At 40.3% G+C, this 26,320-nt stretch overlaps 1 protein-coding gene across 1 annotated transcript in view; it reads left to right on the plus strand.

Moving 5' to 3' along the window:
- GPR158 (G protein-coupled receptor 158) overlaps positions 1-26,320 on the plus strand; it is a 465,390-nt gene that overhangs the window by 217,903 nt on the left and 221,167 nt on the right. Inside the window, 1 exon segment of the mRNA XM_075553196.1 lies at positions 11,876-11,978. Within this exon segment, the coding sequence (XP_075409311.1) occupies positions 11,876-11,978 (103 nt within the window).

Raw genomic sequence — 26,320 nt, forward strand, 5'->3', positions numbered from 1 at the left:
GCGTCATTGCATGTCCTGAAGAGGACTTTATAGATTGGTATTGGACATGTGGGCTCATATCAGACTGATGGACTTGATCGGGACTGGGCTGGGAAGTTGTCTCAATATTCAACTGATCTTGTATATAAACCTCTTTCTAATGCACAGATGCATGTTTATGAATTTGTTTCTCTAGTCCACTCAGACAACACACTGTTTTCTTAGACTTAGTTTACTTCTCTCTCAAAGGTTTTATTGTAATTTGAGTAAATCCTTAAAAAGCAAATTGATTTTCTGTTCAGTATTTCATACACATTTTTTGTGTGTGGCACTGATGGCCGTTTCTACAATTTAACAGCAATCTCCCCAAATCCTTCTGCTGTTTGCAGTTGTCCTTCTTCCCTATCCCTTCCTGCTTTCCAACCTTTATCCCTGCACCAGCGCTTCCCTTTCTTCCTCACATGCTTGGTTGTTCTTAGTAATGCACACCTCCATAGAATAACTGCACACCTCCATAGAATAACTGCACACCTCTCTACTAGTTGGCTGGCAGCTGAGACCTGAGAGTGAGTTAACTTCCATGTCTAACGAGTGACTAAGAGCCATAGTCTCATGGATTCATTCCACCAGTATCTGTCGGGTCAGAGAGCCCAGTGAGCCCAGTAAGTCTGCATGATTGTAAGATGATTCCACCATTTTTTCTCCTACTCCATACAGGACCCTCTATTGTAATCTCTTTTAGAGTGGTCGGCAGTGGTAGGCAGGCGCCATGTAGTTGTGGCCTCACAGTTGTGGAGGCTGAGGTTTGCATGGTTCAACAGTTTTTTGGATTGACTGTTTCCATGCATTTTGAGTCTTTGATTTTCTTGTCCTAGGACAGGGGAAGACTAATATAACAGTCACACTTTAGATGCATGTTTGCAAGCTCTTAAGACGCACCAAAGTCGGATGGAGAACATTGAGTTTGTGTCTTACGCCAATTGACCACAACTTTCCTCCTAAGCCCAGTGACTAGTTCCCTCTAAGTGTTTCACTATGGGTAATACATTTACATAGTTGAAGGAAACAGCATGGAGGTGGACATGGCTGACCTCCTCTGGCTTCCCTATTGCCTTGAAGAAAGAGTCAAAGAGCCTCCATCCTCCATCCTTTCTTATGTATTCTGACACCCAACCATCCCTCCCATGTCACTTTACATCTATGGTGAGTTCAATAATTCCGTGCCACGCCACAACGAAGTCACAGGCAGTACTCATAATTAAGGAGGTTTACTAGGAAAGTCAATAGATTCTCACAAATTAGCATCAGCAAACAGTAAGGATATAGTCATTGGCCCCCGCAGCCAGCAGCCAAGCCTCTATCTCTGGTCCTCGGACACATGGTCTCTAGGTCTTGACGTCCATGGGCTAGGAAGCCAGCCCTCTTGGCACTCTCTCCCATAGTTCCAAGGAATTTGGCCAGATTTGGGCCAAAATCTTCCCCCAGAGTCGCCGTGCTGCTCCTCTGAGTCCACGCCCTAAAATTCCTGATGCATCTGACTTTGCTGGCCTCGGCCACTCCACAGCGAGATCTTCAAAATACTCTACCAAGGTCCTTGGGCTTCTTTTCCTGCCGCTGCTTCAAGATGGCTCATCCTCCAGAGGACAATGTAAGATATGCAAATAATAATCTATAACTTATTAAGGCTTCATGAGGGAGGGAGGGTGGAGGATGGAGAGGAGAAAATGAGGTGCTGATACCGAGGTTTCAGGTAGAAAGAAAATGCTTTGAAAATGGTGATGGCAACATATGTACAAATGTGCTTGACACAATGGATGATGGTATGGATTTTAATAAGAGATGTAAGAGCCCCCAATAAAAGTATTCAATAATAATACCAAGGGTTGGTTCATCCTTACAGCCTGAGGTGGCAGAGGTCGTGGGGGGGTGGGGGGGTGCTGGGGTAATGAAAGCAGACTAAGCCCTTCTATCAGTGTTATACAAGTCCTTTACACAATACCACCCAATCATTGGGGGCTGTTACAGAGACTCGAGTTATGGTTACTGTTATTAGGTTCCATCCAGTCAGCTCCCACCCATAGCAACCCTATCTACACACAACCTAAGGGAACACTGCGTAGCCCAGGCCTGTGCCACCTTGACAAGTATTCTTGTGCCGGAGCCTGTTGGTGCTGTTCCTCTTTGATGCTGCACCCCCACCTTACTAAGCCCGATATCCTTCTCCAGGGACCGGTCTCCCTGGAGAACATGTGCAACATGTGTAAGAAGTCTTGCCATCCTCCCCTTTAAGGAGCATGCTGGCCTTACTTCTTGCGATGCAGATCAGTTTGTCCTTTGAGCCGTCCATGGTGCTTTGCATATTCTCCAGCACCACAAGTCCAATGCTTTATTCCATGTCCGACTTCTACATGCATATGGTGATGTGGAAAGTACCAAGGCGCCCCTTCCTTAGTCTTCAAAGTAACGTTCTTACTTTTCAATCCTCTAAAGAGCTCTTGTGCAGCAGATTTCCCTGATGCAACATGTCGCTTGACTCTTGACTGTTGCTTCCACAGACATTGATTGTGGATCCAAGGAGACAAAATCCTGGACCATTTCAACTTTGTATCCATTTATCATGGTGGTCCAGGTGTGAGGGCTTGGGTCTTCTTCACATTGAGTCGGAATCCGTACTCAAGGCTTCAATCCTGGTTCTTCAGCAGGAAGTGCTTGAATTCCGTCTCCCATTCCGCAAGTAAGGTTGTGTTATCTGCATATGGCAGATTGTTAGTTGACTTTCCTCCAATCTTGACTCCACAGTCTTCTTCATATGGGCCAGCTTCTCATTTATTTTCCCAGCATACACATTGAATAAATATGGTGAGAGGTTACAACCTGATACACACCTTTCCTGATTTTAAACCATGAGACTTGCCTAAAAGAACCATATTTAAAATATATCACTCCACCATAGGACTTTTGCACTCTATTCAGGCTTTTAAAATATGAATATATTTACATCTCCTACAAATATAAGGGGGCTGCAAAAAGCTCATGGGAAAATTCTACTCTCTTTTAAGGCCATTTTATATAAACTCTCTTCTTTATATATAGAAGTCTTCTAAACCTTGTGTAGTTGTGATGCAGTATGTTCACTTTTGCCTACCCTTAGCTGTTCCCCTTGCCTGTCTACCAAGGTACCCCCCTGTAGATTAGTGTTTGTTATTACTGCTAATGCACGAGGATAACATATCTATCTTTATTTGCTGGTTAATGTTTAATGAGTGGAATTCACAGTGAATTCCACACTATGTTCATAGTGTACCAATCTAGCTAATGAAATAATGATACCGCATTGGATTTCTCTGGTCAGTTTTCTTGGCTTCTTCTTTTACTCCAGGTCTTCATCCCTGGAGTGTAATGATTTTCACCACTCGGCTCTTTTTCTTCTCTAAGTGTACTCCCTGGACGAGCGAGGCCAGTCTGATCTCACAGCTTTATATACCGTCTTTATGCCCAGGACTCTGCCGCCATACAGCCTGGAGGCACTGCTCCTGAATTCTACTACCAGTTTAATACCTGGAATTAAGTTTTAGATTGACAATTCCAATTTGTGCATAAACATGGACTTCTGATGGGTCCCTTAAATTAACTCAACAGGCAGCCTTTCTCAGCTTGCTGGATGGTGTTTCCATTTGTATGCCTGCTCACGTCCCAAACCCTGGCGCCGTCTTCATTACGCTCCGCCTTACTGAGCCCCACTTCCCTCTTGAGAGAATCTTGTGACACTACCTCCTTCAAGCTACCGCAGAAACCGGCTGACCGATTATTCTCATTGTACAAATAAAAAAATAAAATAAGCAATGACAAGAAAGGTAAATAAACCTACCAAATTTACCTTGTTAGTAAGGGATAAAATCAGTATTCCAAGTCAGATTTTCTGTCTGGTCACACAAATCCCATGTTCTTTCCATCATACCAGTGTTTCTTGAAAGTAGTGTAACAACTGATTTTTTTTTGCCTTTATATATTTTAGCAGAATGGTTTTATCTGTTGTATAACTTGACTTCATCAGAGTATGTTTTATGTCAGTGCTTCGGACATACAGTAATTTCACCAGCACTTGACAATGAGTTCAATTGATTGGCACTCGTCCTTTTTTCTCATTCTGGGTCAAGAATCATGTTTTTAATTTCAAGATGTAATTAGCTAAGATTGAGTGTAGAGGGAGAAAAACAAATGTTAATGAAATAAAATTTTCAGTAGGTCTCTTAGAAAGCTCTATTTTCAAAGATATTCTTGCACATCTTTGTGACATTTGAGCATTATTGGGCCCTGCTACATTATGTATATATACGTTTATGTTTATTCCATGTTATCTCACATTTGATGTTTATCATTTAAATTGATGTGATGCTAATCATTTAAAATTAGATTGTAGACTTATTATTTAAATTATTAAATGTTTTTCTCCAAGGGCCTGGGTATCAGAGAGACACTTTATAAATTTTAAATCCCCTGGATTCTAAACTCCTCTATTGGATTATAATGGCCAGAAGGAAAAGGGTTGGCATCCTTGTAGAGATATGTAAGAAAAGAGATTTCAGTTTTGATTATGTTTTTGAAAGGACCGTCTTTACTGAGATAAAGGAAGTTATTCCTTGATTATATTTATGTATTTTCATGTAGAAATTAAATAAGCTGAATTTCTCTGGTTCGGTGACATGCTCATAGAAGCTATAATTTTAGCTCATAGAAGCTATAAATTTAATTTAGGGTGATGTCTATTAACATATTTGGGAGGGTGACAGTTGTCTTTATTCACTTTATAAATGTGTGTAAAGAATTTTTCTTACTGAAACATTTTAAGAGCACTTGAAGAAATTAACTTTATTTTATCTTCTAAATTTGCATTTAAAATATATTTGTTTTGTTATTTCATCAAAGGATGTTCTGAGGATGAAATTTGGTGAATACGTAACTCATAAAAATAATTTTCCCATGTCAGATTCTGTCCATTCACTCACCCATTCATTCACCCATATACCTCCATATCCCCGTTTTAATAGAGATATCTTTTGTATAAATTTTCTTCTAAGATATTTTCATAGATTTGGGAACTCAAACCAAAACCGAACCCTCGATCCTGGAGCCATCGTCAACTCATAGGGCCCCAATAGAGTAAAACCACCCCTGTGAGTTTTCTAGATTGAAACTCTTTATGGGAGTAGAAATCCCCACCGTTCTTCTTCACAAAGGGCAGTGGTTTCCAGCTGCTGGTCTTTGGGTCAACAGCCCAACTCATGACCATGACTTCACCAGGATTCCTGGATTTTTGAAATAGCTCTTAAAACAGTAAGATTATATGTCCCGTCCCGCGGGACATCAACAACGTGGGTACCTGAAAGGGACTGGGAATGAAGATGGGCAAGGGCGCGAGAAATGGAGGCAAGACAGGAATCTGGTCAAGCCTCATTTATTGAGCTGAGAGCAGAGGTTTAAATAGCCAGCAAAGGGTGGGCACCATTACATCACATGTAAAATAAGGTACAACTGAGGTAGCCAATAATCGTGCATCTCCAAATAAGGCAAACAGGTAAGTATGTTAACGAAGCATACCTGGGGCCTTGGGGTGGGGGGGGAGATGCCATCAGTCATGTATTGACCAATGAGCATAGCAACTGTTAGTGAAAGAACTCCAATCCTAGCAAGGGTCAAGGCAGCCACCCTCTGGCGGGAAAGGAACAAAGGGCAGTAAAACCTCAGGGCAGTTTGTATGGCAGGAAACTGAGAGTAAATTCATAAAGGTCGTTAACGAAGCATACCTGGGGCCTTGGGGTGGGGGGGGAGATGCCATCAGTCATGTATTGACCAATGAGCATAGCAACTGCTAGTGAAAGAACTCCAATCCTAGCAAGGGTCAAGGCAGCCACCCTCTGGCGGGAAAGGAACAAAGGGCAGTAAAACCTCAGGGCAGTTTGTATGGCAGGAAACCGAGAGTAAATTCATAAAGGTCGTACATGGCTTAAATCTAGGGTAGGGGGATATGCAGTTCCCTACATTTCCCCCTTCTTTACCAAGACAATAACAGGCCCCTTCGGAGACTCTGCCTGGCTTAGGTCGTCGGGCCACTGACTCATCCTTACCCGTCATTGGTCTCAAGGAATGCGCATTTTTCAAAAGCAAACCTTTTTCTGGCTTAGGTTGGTATGAGTAATGCCCAATCTTACCCGTCATTAGCTGTCCAGCCCAGCGCACAAGGGAAGGGGGTCTTATCACTCGGATGAGTCCGAGAGTGGGTCATCGCTGTCCATCATCTCTAGCTGATGATAATGCACCTGGATAGGTTTAGCTTGGATTGCCTCAATTTGTTGTTTTACGAACACCATAAGTTTGTTGAACAATACAGGGTCCAGGGAAATAATGATCAGAATTACAATGAAAGGTCCAACAAAGGGGACAATTGCGGAAAAAAGGGGGGAAGTTTGTTTGCTTAGTGAAAGTACAATTGCTGCAGTAAAAGCGATAGCAACTAAACAAGATAGTTAAAATACTTGCTAAAAGCAAACCTACAAAACGCTTAGGTCTGGTTAATGCTTTTTCAATCTCTTCTAATACCTGTAACCATCTTTTTGAATAATAATATTCACTGGCAACATAACTAAAGAAGATTAATACAAAATTGCAATGACAATACTTTCAGGGGTCTAGTTAACACAATTAGACAAATTAAAGTTATTACAAAACATGTTAAACTTACAATCATCACGATCTATAATACGATTCCCTGCCAAAAGTACATAAGACGATGTTACACAGGCAGTAACGTTCCCTTGCGGTTTGGAGGAAGTGTCCATAAGCTTCACATTTTCAAAGTAGTCTCTATTTTCCATTCAGCAATATTTTTTATATTATTGTCCTGGTTGCCAGACCAATCGATGATGTATCTCTCTTTTGTGATGTTATACTGGATGGGCTTGTCCATGAGACACGATCTCCACAATATGGTTTTATTATTCTTTCATGTTTCTAGTCCACAAGGAGAAAAAGACTGTAGAGTGGATGAGATTACATTTCCTTCACCTTGTACAGGGAAGACGTTAGTCATTAACCCACACCATGATTTCAGCAGGATGTAAGAGTGGTGGATCAGGAACATAAGCCTAGTGCTGCTCACTGTGCGAAGTCTCCAGAAGAACTTGCAGGCAAATTACTCATCTGCATGGTTTGCAAACTGCACCAACTTCTCTGGCAGTCACCTTGCTCCATCAGCATCCTGTGGGAAAAAACACAAACATGCCCTCGCCCCTAAATTAGGATGGGAGCTGGCTTTTGCCATTTTCCATTAAGTAGATCTTTCCATTTTACATATGCTTTGTCTTTATATTTGGCAATCTTTTTCCAAAGGCAGCAGCAGACTGACCCTGTACATCCAAATTCAAAAATTTAAAAATAAAGTATGATAAACTAAATTTTGAGGAGTAGAAGGGTATATCTCTCCCTTTTTCTTTTATCTAAATGTTGCTTAATAGTTTTATTGGCACGTTCCACAATACCTTGGCCTTGAGGATTATAAGAGATTCCAGTTATGTGTTTAATTCGAAAAGTGACACAAAATTGAGTAAATGATTTACTAATATAAGCAGATCCATTATCTTTCTTTAAGCATTTAGGTACATCAGTTATAGCAAAACAATGTAACATGTGTTGAATAACTAAAGACTTTTTTCACCAGTCATGAGAATGGTCACAATAAATCCAGAGTAAGTATCCACTGTAACATGCAAATATCTCAATTTACCAAATGAAGGAATGTGAGTAACATCCATCTGCCAAAGATGTCCCAGGAGTAGTCCTCTGGGATTGACACCTGAATGAGGAACTAGTAAATGAGTCCCACAATGGGGACAAGATTTTGCTATTTCCCTTGCTGCTTCTTTAGATATGTTAAATTGATGGTTTAAAGCTTGGCTATTTTGGTGATGTAGTTGATGAGAACGCTGGGCTGAAGTAATTTGATCTTCAGAAAAACTGGCAAATGCTGCTGCAGCTTGAGTTGCACAATCAGCTAAATTGTTGCCTTTTGCCAAAGCCCCAGTAGGGAAGAATGAGCTCTGATATGTGCCACAAAGTAAGGATACTTGAGGTTCCAAATTAATTGTTGCAATTCACCAAATAAAGCCAAAATAGGTTTATTTTGTGACTGAGTACAAGCAACAGTTTCTAAATTATTTAATACGAAAACAACATAAAGGCTGTGTGACTAACTGTTAGTGCAGATTGAGCTGGAACTTTTTACCCATATTATGTAGCTGAAGTTCCATTAGAGGAACCATCAGTAAATATTGTAAGGGCATGAGGTATGGGTTTATTTTTACAAATGCTGGGGAAAATAAATAAATGTTTTTTAGCAAATAGTAACAATTTATCTGGAGGATAAATATTTTTCACCAATCCACAGAACCCAGCGAATGCTAATTCCCCTGAATCACAACTTTCCCATAACCAAGAATTTTGAAGTCTGTCATAAGGTATGACTATAGAATTAGGGTGTTTTCCAAAATATTTAACAGACTCAGATCTATCTTTCATCACTAATTCAGCTATTTCTTCAAAATAAGGTTTCAGAACTCTTTTTTCTTGAAGAAGCTAAATATACCCACAAATAATGGTCTTTCTGCCATAACATACCAGATGTAAAAGTACCAAGGTTTACCATAATTAATATAATTTGTTGTTCTAGAATACATAAATTTACTAAATTTAAGGTTTGTTCTGCTAAAGGGGAAATTTCCCAAGTCGAATTTGGATCAGGATCTCCTTTTAAAATATCAAACAAAGGCTTAAGCTCTCCAGTACTTATTTTTAGATATGGTCTAAGCCAATTAATATCTCTTAATAATTTTTGAAAATCATTTAAGGTTTGTAAGTGATCTTTTCTTATTTCTATCTTCTGGGGTTTAACGAAACCTTTCTGTAAAATATGTCCTAAATATTTGTACCTGTACTTTTTCTTCTGCTATAACTAACCCATGCCTTTTTAATGCTTCTCGTAATAAGTCAAAAATAAAGAAAATCACTTTTTGGTCCCTATGAGCCATCAAAATATCATCCATGTAGTGAATGATAAACACTGATGTTTCAGAAGTTCTTACTGACTTTATAGCTGCAGTTACAAACTTTTGACATAAGGTGATGCTATTAGACATTCCCTGACGTAAGACTTTCCACTGATAACGCTCCATAGGTTCTTTAAAATTAACACTAGGAACACTAAAAGCAAATTTTTGATCATCGTTGGAATCCAAGGGAATGGTATAAAAACAATCTTTTAAATCTAAAATGATTTTATATGTATTGGCTGGAAAGCAGAGGGGGAAGGGAGCTCAGGCTGCAGGGCTTCCATAAATCCCACAGTATCATTAATCCTCCTTCACTGTTTCTTTACAAAGCAACTGCTATAGCCAGCCCTGAGTAAAGGAAGGTTTAATGTTTAAACATCATTTGATATAATTCGACAGGTGAAGTTGAAAGGTCTTAGCACTACCTGACATTTTAAAAAATCAATTGTTTAATTTTTTAATAAAATTTCTGATTTGAATTAGACAAAGGGACGAAAAATTAGCACATACTTGAAGGTTACATAGTCTACAAATGATGGCAATATTTTCCTTGAGAGAGTAGTTTCATTGGTATAATTATTTTTTAAATACTTAAAAAAGACTCAACTTTAAGCAGTAATAAACACAAGCAAAAGTGTTTTTATCCTTAAAATAAAAATTCAGAAAAACCTCTCCATACATACAAGTGAAAGAGTATGTAATACACACACACACATTGTTCACACAAAAACCTTATATCTGCTGTATTTTGAACACTCTCAAGAAATTTCGATTTCTACAACAAGCTAATGACTCATACTCTTGCTCCCAGGCTACTGCCTTTCCCATTGTTTCATCCCAGCAGATCTAAGTCTCTGGCACCAGGTTTCAAAGTCCTAGATCCTTATCATGATAATGTATTGTCCCGCCCTCTAACTGCTCCTTTCCTCATTCAAAGCCCTCAGGTTCACTTTCCAGAGGCTTCTGTGGCTTCAGTAGCAGAGGGAACTTTTCTTAGCTACAAAATCTGAATACTTCTCTAATCTTTTGTAGCTTATTTTAATTTCTTTGGGTTTTTAATATATTTTGAAGCATATTTACATACATACATTTATTTACTAGAAATCTGTCCCATTATTTATTACTTCCAACTTATCACCACTTACTCTTAATTTTCTCTCTAAATATTCACGGCCGTGCTATTCAGTGGTGTCTGTAAAGGGATCCCTGTTTTTAATCACAACTTTTAAACTTTACTCCCCACGCCTTGAACGCATCACCGTAATTTGTCCTATGAATAACTGATGGTGACTAATTCCTTGACCCGTCGTCAGACAAAAACTCACCCGGTTATTCGTTGTCGCAGGTTACAATGGCGGTGTAGTGGGCTTGATAAGTTGATCGGCCGATCCTTGCTGACTTGTCTGCTTCCTCAGTGGGTTGCCTTGTTTTCAGGCTGCTTGAACGAGGAGCGTCTCAAAGCTTCCAAGTGACAAAGGCACAGCGGCTGGATGTTGCAGAGTATCACTGCAAATAGGCGCTTTTGGAGACCCGCTTTTGGAGCCAAGTGGGCATAGCGGGCGGCCAAGGGAGTGGGCACCAGCAGGCGCGACGGGCACAGGCGGGACGGCGCAGTGGGACCTGCGGGGCTGTGCGCTTTACGGCAGCACCGGTGCGCTTTGCGACAGCGTGGGAGCGCTTTGCGGCAACAGGCAGCGCCGGCAGCGGGCTCCGGCCTAGCACTCCGCGACCTCGAGCCTAGCGCTCAGCGAAGACTCAGCGACCGTCCTAGCCGCTCTTCAGGTGTTAACAGCTCAGCGCGGCTTTAGCAGTTCAGAGATAGTGCCAGCTCAGCATCAGCAGCTCAGAGTGTCAGCTCAGTTGGGGCGCTATGTTAGCAGCGGGGCGCCAGTGGAACCGTTTTGTTTCAGCGTTCCAGCTCAGTGATACAGCTTAGAAATACGGCCAGATGCCAGCGTCGCAGGAGCTGAGGCTTCTCTTATCGTTGAGGCATGTTGGGGCGCCAAAATGTCCCGGCCTGCGGGACATCAACAACGTGGGTACCTGAAAGAGGGGATGGGAATGAAGATGGGCAAGGGCGCAAGAAATGGAGGCAGGACAGGAATCTGATCAAACCTCATTTATTGAGCTGAGAGCAGAGGTTTAAATAGCCAGCGAAGGGCGGGCACCATTACGTCACATGTAAAATAAGGTACAACTGAGGTAGCCAATAGTTGTGCATCTCCAAATAAGGCAAACAGGTAAGTATGCTAACGAAGCATACCTGGGGCCTTGGGGGGGGAGGGGAGATGCCATCAGTCATGTATTGACCAATGAACATAGCAGCTGCTAGTCAAAGAGCACCAATCCTAGCAAGGGTCAAGGCAGCCACCCTCTGGCGGGAAAGGAACAAAGGGCTGTAAGACCTCAGGGCAGTTTGTATGGCAGGAAACTGAGAGTAAATTCATAAAGGTCGTACATGGCTTAAATCCAGGGTAGGGGGATACGCAGTTCCCTACAATTATATATGAGTTATTTTTTAAAAAGAAACATTCTATTAATTCTGGTAATTATTCTTTAATGGTACTTGGATGAATTAATGACGTCTTGCCCTGCCGTTCTATGGATGTTTATTATGGAAAGAAACTAAAATCACCACTTCTAAGAAAATGACCGCAGACAGAAAAAGTTAAGGAACATTTTTATATCTGGAAAAGTCTTAGCTCTGTTACCACTTATAAAAATATGGTAATCTTTGAGTCTTCATATTGTAAAGTAAACCGATCGACTATATTGCTGCCTTTTCTTTTTTGTAGTGTTTGCCAATTAAAGGTCAAGGATTTGTGCTTGGAGCTTATCGGTGCATTTGCAAAACAGGATTCTACCATCCTCGCGTCTTCTCAGTGAACAACTTTCAGAGTAAGTCTCTTTTGCATCTATGAATAAACATGTCTGCATACGTGTATATATATACACCACTGTACATCAGAACCAACTCAATAGCACCTAACAGCAACAGTGTACGAATACATCATCGATAGTATTATTCATTATTCAGATTCTCTTTGAACCTTTCTGGAGTTATATGACACTTCCCCTTAGCTTTACATTTTGATCGTTATAATTTAAGAAGTTTTGAACTTGTACAGTAATATACAATACCCCTGTGTGCTTTTCCTACCCTAAATGTTTTTATTTTTAACATATCTTAGTTTTAAATGAAGCTTGAAATACTGAAAGAATTCTAACTACTGGGTAAGACGAATTGGGTTGAATTATTAAGAGCTGCAGAAAGTTTGTAAAACTAATATTATTTGTTTATATTTCAATTGTTGGTTTATGAAATTTTCTATACTGTATAAAGCACCAACACAAAGTTATAGGGACAACAAGTACAATAAGGTTTTGTTTTTATTTGGGGGTGGGGCTAGTACAGGGATGATGGTGGCGATCGGGGTAAAAGGGACAACAATGTCAAGGAAGGAAAGAATGTTGGGAAACTGTGGTAGTAATTGTACCCTACCGCTTGATGTGATTGAACTATGGAATTATGTATGTATTAACACCCAATTAAAAATAAACAGACAAACAAAGCAAACCTACTGCCATCAAGTCAGTTCAGAATTGTGTCACATATATAGTAGAATAGAACTCTATATGACTTCTGAGGATGTAAATCTTTATGAAACAGATTGCTTCATCTTTTCTCAATTGGATCAACTAGTTGGTTTGGACCTATGATCTTTTGGTTAGCCACTCTATGCTGAACTCAACAGTGCCACCAACACACTGGTTGTTCTTTGCTCAGGGTAACACTGACCTAAAATCAAGGTGTTGGCCTGGACTGAAATCTTTTCAGAGACTCAAGCTCTTCTTCCAAATTAACTCAGGTTTGGGGAAAATTCAGTTGCTTGCAGTTTATAGATGGAGACCCTCGTTTTCTCCATAGTGGTCAGCTGGTGTTGGCTCCTGTGAGTCCTCAGAACCTGGCCATGCAGTCCTGTCAGAGATAGTGGCTTACTTACTCAAGGATAAGAGGAGAATCTCAACAACATCATGTCATGAAAACATCAGAATGGCTAGTCTGTTATTTTTTCATACAGTATAACTTGATCAAAAAAGAGAGTACTTCACTTTTACAGATCCACCTAAATGGGAGAGATTCAACAGCATAAGTAAGGGGTAGGGGGATTGGTAGCCATATTAGAAATCTGCCTGCCATAGTTTATACTCTGATCACAAACCCTTAAAGTCCTTTCCAAACGCAAAACACATTCACCCCCTCTCCCAAACCCTACCCACAGAATCTCCTCTCATGGCAGTATCAAAGTCTAAGCTCTCATCCTGAGAGCCAGAATCTCACATTTTTATTTTCTCAAGGCCCCAAACCTGGTGAAATCAAAGTCCAAGCTTAAGCCCTGATTTGGCTGAGGCTCCAGTGCATCATTCAATAAGTATAGTTTTTCTCCATCTCCTCCTGTAAAGCTGGAGGGAAAAGAGATCTGCACTCAGAATGGCCAAACATACAGGGTAGGGCAGGCCTAAGAGAGCAACTGCAGGCACTCTGCCCCAAAAAGTGGGAAAGTACAAGAGAAAAAGCCGTCTTTTACTGGGCGCCAGGCCTAGAAAAATTCTTTGGGTTCTCAGCTCCTTCCTCTGGCTCTTGGTTCCGTTCTTTGAGCCAGTTTTCCCTTTCACTATTTTTCTCTCCACACAAGGGGGCAGAAGCTTTTCAGATGAGTAGGCTTTTGATCCTGCTTCCTGCCAGTAGAAGGTTGAGGACCAAGCATCCTCCTTTACAGTGCTGCTTTCTCAATCTCTTTCACTCCTGGGGTAGCATTTTTCTAGTGGAATCATTTTCTCAAGAACGTGGGACTTCCATGAATTTCAGAAGAATTCATGCCCATAGACAAAATTTGTACTCACAGATTGCATTGGAAAAAAAATCTCTCTCTCTTTTTTTTTTTATCCCAGCTTCCTGGCAAATGGCAGACAGATGAAGCGTATACACTTCCTACATGCCATCTGCTTTGGCCGAGATGGTCTTCCACACATTTCATCTCTGAAAGGACCCTTTGTGCTCTATGAGATTTTAGCAAGAAGTTGTACAGCTCCATACTGTATGTCAGTCATTTTTTAACTGGGTATTTTGCCTTTAGGACAGGCAGAGAATATTAAAAATTAGTAAATTCTTATTCTATTTACTTATGAGTTCTTCCTTCAATTTATCTCTCCCCTTGAGCATTTTACTCTTAAGATCTAGAAGAAATAAGGCAGCACCTTCTACACCAGCGGTCCTTAACTTGTGGGTCGCGGTCCATTTGGGGGTCAAATGACCCTTCACAGGGGTCACCATGTTCATAACAGTAGCAAAATTACAGTTATGAAGTAACAATGAAAATAATTTTATGGTTGGGGGTCACCACAACATTGGGAACTGTATGAAATACTCACAGCATTAGGAAGTTTGAGAACCACTGTTCTACACTTTGCTTAGAAATCTTCTTAGCTATCTCATGTACTCTGATCAAAGGAGTAACCATATCATTGAATGCACATGCCCGGCCCTTATTCCAGGTCATGCATTATGGAGGATGGGCATTTTGGGAGCTATCTTAATCCTGCCCAACAAAATTCATTTACACAGTTTAAATGTAGGAATGAAACCTTCTGAAACCAACTAAGAGTACAAATCGTGGTTTTAATAGAGCAGTGGTTCTCAGCCTTTCTAATGACCTGACCCTTTAATACAGTTCCTTATGTTGTGGCGATCCCCCAACCATAAAATTATTTTCATTGCTACTTTGTAACTGTAATTTTTCTACTGTTATGAATCAGGCGACCCCTGTGAAAGGGTCGTTTGACCCACAAGGGCTCACGACCCACAGGTTGAGAACCACTGTAATAGAGGCAGTGAGTTGTAATTGACGCAGTGTCAGTGAGCATAGTAATTCACCCTTGAAAGACCCCAGGTGGCATCAGGGGTTCCACGCTGGGCTTCTAACCATGAGGTCAGCAGTTCGACTCCACTCGCCTCTGAGGCTGTCTTCTCCTGGAACGAGTCACAGCCCTGGAAACGAGAAGTGGCCATTCCACTTGACCCTGTAGTGTTGCTATGAGTTCAGAACAGTGGGGGTGGGGGGGTACGTTATTTGGGACCATCATGAGCACTTTCAAATATAAAAAGTATGATACATTATTAGAAGGTTAGACAGATTTTCTACCTGTGATTTTGTAAAACTGAAGGGAAAAGAGATCTGCACTCAGAATGACTAAACACATGAAGGGGTCACCCCCCCAAAAAAAAAAAAACTGGAAAAAACCTCCCCTGGGCAGAACTTTCTTAGTACACATTTTCCCTCGAGGCGAGCATCAAGCAACTCGCTCAGAGTTAGTGCACCCAGTGGCATCTCCTGGGAAGGTTCCCTCTGGTCATGGGGAATTTTTCCCTAAAAGCAGTTTGCCTCAAACCTCATTTTTTCTCTGAGGCTGATTTAAGCGTATAGTGTGTGACTGTGAAATTTTGTTTCCTGCTCAGGAAAAATGCCACAGAAACTGTTGTGATGTTGAACACAGGTTGTTAGGACAGCACTATGGGGAAAAACTCGAGTGTATGAGTGGTTTTCTCGCTTAACAAATGGTAAAACGTCAGTTGATAGCAAACCTCATTTTGGACATCCGTAAGTTCCCAAATGGACAAAAATGTTGACTCATAGTGCGTTTGGAGTTTGTTCCAGTAGGTCAGACGGTCAGTCAGTCAAGCTTTCTGTTTAGAGGTCTTGAATAGATTGCTTAACCTTGTGCGACAAACAACAGTCTGATTTGTGGCAGACGGAGAACAGGTTTTTCCATCATGACAATGGACCTGCTCATGCAGCTATCTCAGTGCACCAATTTTCAGCAAAAGCCAGCATGCCTCTCTTGCCCCATGCACCTGACTCACCTGACCTCTCTCTCTTTCACTTTTTTTTGTTTCCTTGAATGAAGAGGGACATGAAAGGATAGTGATTTGGCGAGATAGAAGAGATGAAGGTAAAAAGGAGTTAGGTGCTGTCAGCCACCCAAACAGATGAGTTTGAAAAATGTTTCCAAGAATGGAATCACAGTTTTGACAAATGCATTAAGTGTAATGGAGAGTACTTTGAAGGTGATAAGGTTGTTTTGTAAAAATATTTAAATGGATAGCTTTGGGGGGAAAATCCAGTTTTTGTGGGGTACCCCCCTTGTACAGTAGTGGGAGAGGCATAAGATAGGAGTTATAAGCATTCAATTTGGTATGGTCTAAGTAGAGACGAGAGGATAGACATGAGATAAATATGATATATTTTAAACAATTATTCATTGAATTTATTTAACAAATAAGTAATGATATGATTTGGGGTGCGATAAACTTTCTATGTCTCAGGTGTTTGTTTGTTAACAGGGTTTTTTAAGACATCATCCGCATGTCCTACAATTCAACAAATCAATAATATCAAAATGAGTTATACAATTATCACCACATTCAATTCTAGAACATTGTCTTAATCTTGAAAATGAGGCTGATGGTAGTGTAATATATTGACTTCTTTTAGAATTAAATGAGGCAGTGAATATAAAGCAAAAATGGAATTTGGAAAGCACTCAATGCTAGTTATTTACAAATAATTGTCATAATGATCAAACTCCCTGGTGGCGAAGTGCAGTGCATGTTTGGCTGCTTATCACAAGGTAAGCAGTTCAAAGCCACCCACTACTCCATGAACGAAAGGTAGGATTTTCTACTCCTGTGTAAAGTTACAGTCTTGAGAACACATAAGGCAATTCCATACTGTCCTAGAGGGTCTCTATGAACCTGAGTTACTTCAACTCAGTGGCAGTGAATTTTTTGTTTTTAATTAGACCAGTAGGTTAGGTACTTTCCAGATAATAGGGACACCATAACCAAGGCCTGCTACAGTACCTGTTGGCAAGGATTTCAAACTTTAATTGGCAGGACAAATGAAAACTATAAAAATCTACTTTAAAATAATAAGTTAATATTAAAAGAGATACCAAAAAACTCTATTTCCTCAAGTCATTTCTGACTCATGGAGATCCTATAGGGCAGGGTCGAACTGTCCCTCAGGGTTTCTGAGACTGTAACTCTTTATGGGAGTAGAGAGTCTCATCTTTCTTCCATAGAGCGACTGGTGGCTTTGAACTCCTGATCTTGTGGGTTCAGCCCAACACATACCCAACTACTCCACCAAGGCATAAGTAATTGATGCAGCTTATTACGAGACCATAGAAAATAGTTATTTATTTTCCTGGAGATAAAGGAAAGGATTTCTGGGTAGGATAATATTTGAGATGAGTTTTTAACATGAATGGGGATTACAGAGAAAGGAAAGTGAGTAAATGGTATTTTTGATCAGGAAACGTGAAGGATTAGCAACATAAAATTGCATGATAGTCTAAACTTACTAATAACTATAAATGAGAAACCAAATCAACTCAAAGGTGGTGAGAACAGGAATTCTTATTGATTAGTTTAACTATCTCCCTACTGGCACTGGATAAAAGGCATTAGTCTGGTAAATTTCAATAATTCTGACACAGTGCCTACTATCTAAACCCATTGCCTTCCAGTCAATTATGGCTCATAATGATTCTATAGATGATCTCCAAGGATGAAATATTTATGGGAGTAGGAAGCCTCACCTTTCTTCCACAGAGAGAGTGGTAGGTTTGAACCGCTAACCTTGGGGTTATCAGTGAAAAACTTACCTGACCGTAGATACTGTAAATATGCTTAGCCAAATAACTTCTAATTCCCTTCTTCTGGTATCTTACAATCCAGTGAAGGCTAGAGAAGGCTAGAGACAGGCAAATAGGAAATGACATATAGTGGGGCAGATACTAAGACGGGGCCACCTAGTGCTAAGGGAATAAGTCAAGGGGTATCTAACTTAAGCTATAAAGTGGCAGGAAATAGGCCGGGAAATGTTTCTTAGAGCAAGGGATCCTCTCATAAGTGAATTGGGAGTATGAATTCCCAGTAAAGAGTTGTGAAGCGTGTAACCAGGAAAGGAAAACACATATGCTTATAGAACACAATGCATTCATTTTAAGTATTAAGAAACATAACAAAAACCTGTTGGTACTGAATTATGATGACATAAAGTATACGAAGGTGCTTCTGCGCAGATTCCTTCTCCAGGGCCAGAAAACCATAAACACGCTTCTGGGAAGATCAGCTCCTGCGAGTTCACAGCTGTGTCCTTTATTGTCCCTTCATTGGTGACTTGGTGTCAAGTTGTTAGTTGCCATCAAGCGGTTCCCACCACAGTGACTCTGCCAAGCAGAAGGACACGCTGCCAGGTTCTGCACCATCCTCACAAATGTTCTTCCGGGTGAGCCCACTGTCGCAGTCACTCTGCCCGCCATCTCCTGAAGGGCCTTCCTCTTTTTCCTTGTTCCTTTACTTTGCCAAGCACGAGGTCCTCCTTCAGGCATTGTCTATCCTGACAGCATGTCCATGGGACATGAGACAAAGTCTCGCCATCCTTGCCTCTAAGGAGCATTCTGGCTGTACTTCTTCCAAGACAGATTTGTTTGTTCTTTGGGTAGTCCATGGTACTTTAGATAGTCTTCACCAACACCATAATTCAAAGGTCTTGATTCTGCTGTAATCTTTCTTAGTCAATGTCTAGCTTTCATGTGCAGGTGAGGCAATTAAAGATACCATGGCTTGGGTCAAGTGCACCTCAGTTCGCAAAGTAGCATCCTTACTTTTCGGTACTCTGCTGAGGTCTTGGGAAGCAGATTTTCCCATTGCAACAGATCTTGGATTTCCTGACTCCTCCTTTCATGAGCGTTAGCTGTGTAGTTAAGCAAGATATAATCCTTGACAGCGTCAACTACTTTTCATTTTTCAGGATGATGTTTCTTATAGTTCCAACTGTAGGGACTTGGGGCTTCTTTGCATGAGTCAAAATCCACACTGCAACTCTTCACCTTCATTGGCCAGTGCTTCAGGCCTTCCTCATTTTCCACAAACAAGATTATATCATCTACCTATCACAGGTTTTTAGTAAGCCCTGCTCCAATCCTGACGCCAAATTCTTTTTCATAAAATCTGTTTTCTCTGATTATTTTTGCAGCCTTCAGATTGAACAAGTATGCTGAGAGGATACAACCCTGACGCACACCTTTCCTGATTTTAAACCATGCAGTATTCCCTTGCTCTGTTCACACAACTGCCTCTTGATCCACGTACAAGTTTTTTTTTCCCATGTACAAGTTTTGAATGAGCACAATATAGTGTTATGAAATACCCATTCCTCTCAAGGTTATGCATCATTGTTATGTTCCACAGAGTAAAATGTCTTGGCATGGTCAATAAAACACAAGTAAAAATATTGCTGGTATTCTCTGCTTGGAACCAAGATCCATCTGACATCAGTTATAATATCCCTTCTTCCATGTCCTCTTCTAGATCCGGTCTGAAGCCCTGGCAGCTCCCTGTCAATTCTATGCTGCAACCCTTGTTGGATGATCTTCAGAAAATTGTATTTGCATGTAATGTCAATGGTACTGTTCTCTAGCATTCTGTGGGGTCACCTTTCTCTGGAACGAGTACACATGGATGTCTTCCAGTCAGTTGGCCAAATAGTTATCATCTATTTCCTAGCATAAACAAGGAGGTAATTCCAGTACTCCATCAGCCTTTTGATATATTTTAATGAGTATTCCATCACTTTCTGGAGTCTTGTATTTGGTTAATACTTTCAGTGCAGCTTGAGCCTCTTCTTTCAATACTATTGACTTTTGTTCATGCACTACTTTCTGAAATGTTTGAATGTCAACTAGTTCCTCATGGTACGGTGACCCCGTGTATTTCCATCTTATTTTAATGCTTCCTGCATGTTTAGTTACTTTGTCAATCGAATTGTTCAATCTTGTAACTCAGGGTTTTAATTTTTTTCCTTCAGTTCTTTTAGAAGAAGACATGCTGAGCATGTTCTTTCCCTTTGCACAATTCAGTATAATGTTTTACTTTGTCTTCTCAAACTACCCTTCGAAATTTTCTTGTCTGCTCTTTGGTTTCATCATCTCTCCCGTTTACCTTTGCTAGTCTATGATTAAGAGCATGTTTCAGAGACTTCTGAAATCCACTTTCATCTTTTTTTAATTTCTTGTCTTTTAAACAATCCATTTTTGTCATGAATGACTTTTCCCCCCCTACTGCCACATCTCATCAGGTCTCTGTAATTAATGTTAATTGTGTCAAATCTGTTCTTGAGATATTCTCGACTTCAGGTGGGATAGAGTCAAAGTCATTGTTTGACTCTTGTGGACTTAACTTTCTTCATCTGAATTTAGATATGAGCAGTTGATGGTCTGTTCTACAGTTATGCCATGGCCTGCTTTTAGCTGCTGATATTGAACTTCTCTGTCATTTCTTCCCATGGATGTAATCAATTTGATTTCTGTTTATTTCATCTAGAGAGGTCCATGTGTATAGTTACCATTTATGTGGTTGATAAAAGGTTATGATGAACAAGTTGTTGGTCTTGCACAATTCTGTCATGTAATCTCCAGCTTCATTTCTATCACCAAGACCCTATTTTCCAACTACTGATCCTATTTTTTTGTTTCCAACTTTTGCATTGCAATCACCAATAGCCACCAATGCATCTAAATGTCATATTTGACCAATTCCATGTGTAAGATATTGGTAGACGTCTATAACTTCTTCATCATCAGTTTTTGTGGTTGGCGGCCCAATTTAAGCAATTATTTTATTGATTGGATTTCTTTGAAAACAGATAGAATATTTTCATAGTCAGTGTTGTATTTCTAGATAGAAATATATCTTTTGACAATGAATGTCCTGCCATTCCTCTGGATTGTGTCATTCCAGGCGTAGTAAACTATGTTTTTTTTTTTTATTATTAAAAGCAGCCAATGCCAGTCCATTTCAGCTTAGTCATACCTACAACACCAATTTTTATGTGTTACAATGTGTCTATAATTGCACTGCCAGCTATAGTGTCTCTCTTTCCATTCATGCCATTTCATTACCTTTTGAACCCAGCTTCTCAAAATACGTGCCAACAAACCAGATGTGCGCAGCTCCTGTTTCAGAATCTGACTATGGGACACCCAATCTGAAATGCTGGTAAATGGTAAAGATGAATTCACAGCGTGGAGTCACTGAAATATTTTCATCTAGAAAGTGGCATGGTCCAATTTGTGTTTTCAAACGATTATACGGTTGTTATACTCCACTCCGAAGGCGAGCGCCATGACTGCACAGCACGTCATGCAGAGCTGTGGTGAGAGATGCCCACCTAAGGGCATGCTGGAGTCATGCACTACAGACCCTCCGCTTTGAGTCACCAAGAACAGACCACTCGTCCAGTTATCTGTATTATCTGCTTGGTATATTTTGAGAATAAATGATCCTACATTCTATTGATTTAATGCATTACAGTTCTCTAACTTCTCCCTCCCCACTCCCCACAAGTTGAGAAGTGCAGTCACTCATCCAGAAGAGGTAAGAAAAGTCAAGGCAGTATTAAAAATACTAAGACAGAAAATGGCTTTCAAGAAAGGCACATACAAAAACACACACACAAAGGAGCAGAAGTTTAGCCTTATATTCGATAAGATCGGTATTAAAAATAAATTTGATTAATTTTCTTTTGACATTCACGCTATCTTTTCAAATTGCCCTGTACCTTAACAACCGAAGGCCTCACAGAGAGAAGGAAGTACATGGCATCAGAACACACACCAATAGGATGTACAAAAGGAGTACTCAAAGAAATTAAAAACAACTCTTAGAAATAAATAGAATCATTTTATTTATTTTTTAAAAGCTTGTACTGGCTGAAATGCAGAGAGTGCCCTTGAGAATAGAGGCGTAAGGCTGGATGTGAGGAATGAAGTTAATTTGCTCTTAGAATAATCCAGGTGAGCCATGATGGTGATCTGAATTGGAATAATGACAAAAGGCATAGGAGGCAGCAGACAAACAGAAAGATACTCAGGAGGAGGTCTTCATTGGATACCATTACACACAGGAAGAAATGTAAGACAAAGTTTAGGTTTGTGATTTTGACAACCTAGTAGAGTACACTGTCATTCATTATGCTAGGGGAAACAAAAAGAAGAAAATCTTTAGGACTTACTGGTTGTAAGTGTAATTTTAAGTCCCCTTAAGGAATCCAAACGGAGAGGACCAATAAGTAGCAGACAGGTAGAGGGTGCTGACGTTAGTAAAGAAGCCCGGAGTGGGGGAAGGTTTTAAGATTCAGTAACACGTGAACGATGATTAAAATGATAGAAGTGAGCCGTGGTGATGCTGTTGAGTAAGCATTAGAGTGCCGAGTGCAGTCTTTCACTCTGGAAAGATTTACAGCCTCAGAAACTCTGTGAAAGGAATAGACTCAGTGTTAATGGACCTGGTTTGATTTTATTTGGAAAGTGATCTATGAAGTTAGAAGACAAGGCCAAGGATGGATTCTTGAAAACAACCACCAGAAAAGAGGCAGGATAACCCATAAAGATGGTGGGGAATGATTATCTATAAAGAAGACCAGAAATGGATGGTGAAATGGAAACATAAGGGGGAAATTATGTTGTGAACAGATAGGTAGTCAATTATAGCCTATTCTGTTGAACCTGGTAGCATTACAAGGGTCGTAAACTATCCATTAGATTTAGTAATAAAGAAATTATTGGAAATATATCATCAAGCTAGAGAGGTGGACCTGAGTCAATTCATGAGAATTCTAGCATCCTAAGAAAAATAACTATATTCGGAGTTCAAAACTATAGGGGATAATTTGGAAGGTCTTTGAACTGGGAGAGTAATATTTTAATAGTGTAGAATGATGATTCTGGGGTTTAAAAAAATTAAGCTCATCTTGGGAAAAAAAGATTGAGGATGATTTACAATATAGAAACAGAGAAGGGCAGCAAATATTTTGAGAGAGAAAAAAAGCAGACTTGATAGAACTCGGTACTAACTAGATGAAGGTAGAAGGTAGGTTAAGATTAGGGAGAGATCCTAGATTTTGTCTTATATAGATGAATAATCATACTCTGTTCCTGAACAGACTGAACAAAGAATCATTTTCTTATCGAAGAGGCTTCACAATTTGATAATTTCATTCCTACTGCAAACCAAGGAGGACTTGAAGCACTCGCTGATGAAAATCCGACTGCAGCCATCATTAGGGATTTCAACTTAGTGTAAAGAAATGGTTGTTTTCATTGGAAACTGAAGTTTGGAGATGCCAGAACTGGGCACGGATCTCTTTGTAGTTATCAGTAAATTATGATCATCACCATTACTGAGCTGTACAGAAATTCACATATCCACAGGGCCTCGGTTTCTCGTGCTGTGGTGGCTTGCATGTTGCTGTAATGTTGGAATCTATGCTTTTGGTGTATTTCAAATAGCAAGGTCACTGTGGGAACCAGGTTTTAGTGGAGCTCCGGACTGTGGACAGACTGGAAAGAAAGAGCAGGGTGTCCACTTCGGAGGAATCATCGACTGTAAACCTAATGCGTGGCAGCAGCAAGTTGTCTGATCCAGTGCCAGAAGATGAGCCGCTCCAGGTGGAAGGCACCCAAAACGGGACTGGGCAAGAAGAACCTCCGCAGCGTAGAGCCCACCTTAATGACATGGAGGGACCAACTCAAAAGGACAAGAAACAGTGGTCAACACCCATTAGAGACGAGAACATGAGATTATAAAGTAGAAATCTGGGAATGTTGAAAGTCTTGAAAAGTGCCAGGAAACGCATAAAGATAGATATCTAAGCATTGTAAGCTGAAATGGAGCGCTGCATTTGCCTATTTTGAGTAAGACAATCGTATGATTTACTGTGCTGGGAATGATAAATTCAACAGGGATGGAGTTGCATTTATTCTCAAGAAAAAAATTGAGATCTATCCTGAAGCATAATGCTGTCTGTGATAAGGTAATATCTGTAAGTCTGTAAGGAAGACCCGTTAATACAACTATTTTTCAAAGTTGTACACAAGGCACTAAAGCAAATGATAAAGAAACTGAAGAATTCTACCAGCGCCTTCCATCTAAATTTGACCAAACAAACAGTCAAGATGTACTGATAATTATTAACGACTGGAATGAAAGTTTATTTCAAAGGAGCAGTACTTGAAAAATATGGCCTTGGTGATAAAAATTATGTTAGACATCAGATGATGAAATGTGCAGGACAAAAGACCGCATTGTAAATGCCTTAAAATATGTGGTGACTGTACATATGGATCTCTCCAAACTGAATACACAGGACTCTGGTTTACTATATTGAGGGAAGAGATGTTGGAGTTCACTGCCATTGGCCAAAACAAGGCCAGGGGCTGACTGTGGAACAAGCTATCACTTGCTCATATGTAAGTTCAGGGTGGACTGAAGAAAGTTAAAACAAGTCCACATGAGCCAAAATATGACCCTGAGTACATCCCACCAGAATTTAGAGAATACCTCAAGAAGAGATTGAACACACTGAGCACTAATGAGCAAGGACCAGGTGAATTGTGGGTTGCCATCAAGAACATTACATATGAAGAAAACAAAAGGCCATTTAAAAGACAGGAAAGAAAGAAAACCAAAGTGGATGTCAGACGGGACTCTGAAACTTCTGAAGGTAAAGCTGCTAAAATGTAAGAAAGACTTGATGCCGTGAAAGAGCTGCACAAAAGCGCTCAACGGGCAGCAGAAGTCAAGCATGATGACGAAGGAGCAATGCCCACGCATTAGAAAGCCAAAAAGGAAAGAGAGATTTTGAATTTCTCAAGTTGAAAGAACTGGAAGGAAAAATTCAATCCTTGAGTTGCAACCTTGAAGTACTGTATAGGCAACTTATATAATGAAGCAAGACTCTTCAAAAGGAGATGGACTGTACAGTTACTGTACCGGCATGAATCGGTAAGTGTTCAACCATTTCAAGAAGTAGCATGATCAAGACGCTTTGCGACTGAATGAAGATGCTCAAGCTGCATGGAAGGCATTAGTGAAAAACACACTTCCAAGAATCAGTGGACTACCACGTTCAACAAGCTGCTGATGAAGCAATGGAATCACTTACTCGTCTGTGTCAAGACATTTGTACCAATTCCAAGGAAAAGCGACCCAAAAGAATGCAGAAATTATCAAGACATCATTAATATTACATGTAAATATCATTTTGCTGAAGTTAATTTAAAAATGGATGCAGCATATATCATTAAGAAACTGCCAGAAATCCAAGCTGGATGCTGAAGAGGATATAGAAGGGTAGCTCTCATTGCTAATGTCAGTTGTATCTTGGCTAAAAGCATAGGATACCCGAAGGATGCTTAGCTGTGCTTGACTGACTATGCAAGTCCATTTTACTGTATGGATCATAATACATTTGGATAAGATTATTAGGAGAATTCTAATCTTGGTGACCTGTACCTAGACAAAGAGACAGGTGCTCATACTTCAAAAGGGGATTAATATAGGGTTTAAAATGAAGAAAAATGTGTGCCAGGGTTGTATTCTTTCGGCATCCTTATTCAGTACATATGCTCAGCAAGTAATTCGAGAAGTTGGACTATATGAAGTAGAATGAGGCATCAGACGTGAAGGAAGGATCATGGAGGACTATGCTATGCAGATGACACAACCTTGTTGGCTGGTAGCCAAGAAGACTTGAAGTACTTACTGATGAAGATCAATTACTGCAGATTTCACTCTGGATTAAAACGGAACACTAGACTGCAGCATGGTAAGTGGAGAAAAGATCAAAGTTGTCAAGGATTTCATTGTACTTGGATCCACCATCAATGCTCATGGAAGCAGCAGCCAAGAAATCAAATGACGTACTTCATCGGGCAAATATGCTGCCCAAGTCTATGTTAAGTATCAAAGAACAAGGATATCACTTTCAGAAATAAGATGATCTTTATCCCAGCCTTGGCATTGTCAACTTTCTTGTATGTATATGCCAGATGGGCATGGCTCAGGAAGACTTCAGAAGAATTGATGCATTTAAATTCTGTGTGTGTGTGTGTGTGTGTGTGTGTGTGAAGGACATGGGAAGAAATATGGTCTACCAGAAGAACAATCAAATCTGTCTTAGGAGAAGGACAATCAGAACACTCCACAGAAATGAAGAAGGTGAGACTGTCTCATCTGCTTTGGACGTGTTATCAGGAGGGACCGATCCCTGAAGAAGAATGTGAGCTGCGGTAACGAGTGGACTGGAGAAAGCCATCAACAAGATGAAGTGGCC

Source organism: Tenrec ecaudatus, chromosome 6, assembly GCF_050624435.1.
Source record: "Tenrec ecaudatus isolate mTenEca1 chromosome 6, mTenEca1.hap1, whole genome shotgun sequence".
Taxonomy (NCBI): Eukaryota; Metazoa; Chordata; class Mammalia; order Afrosoricida; family Tenrecidae; genus Tenrec; species Tenrec ecaudatus.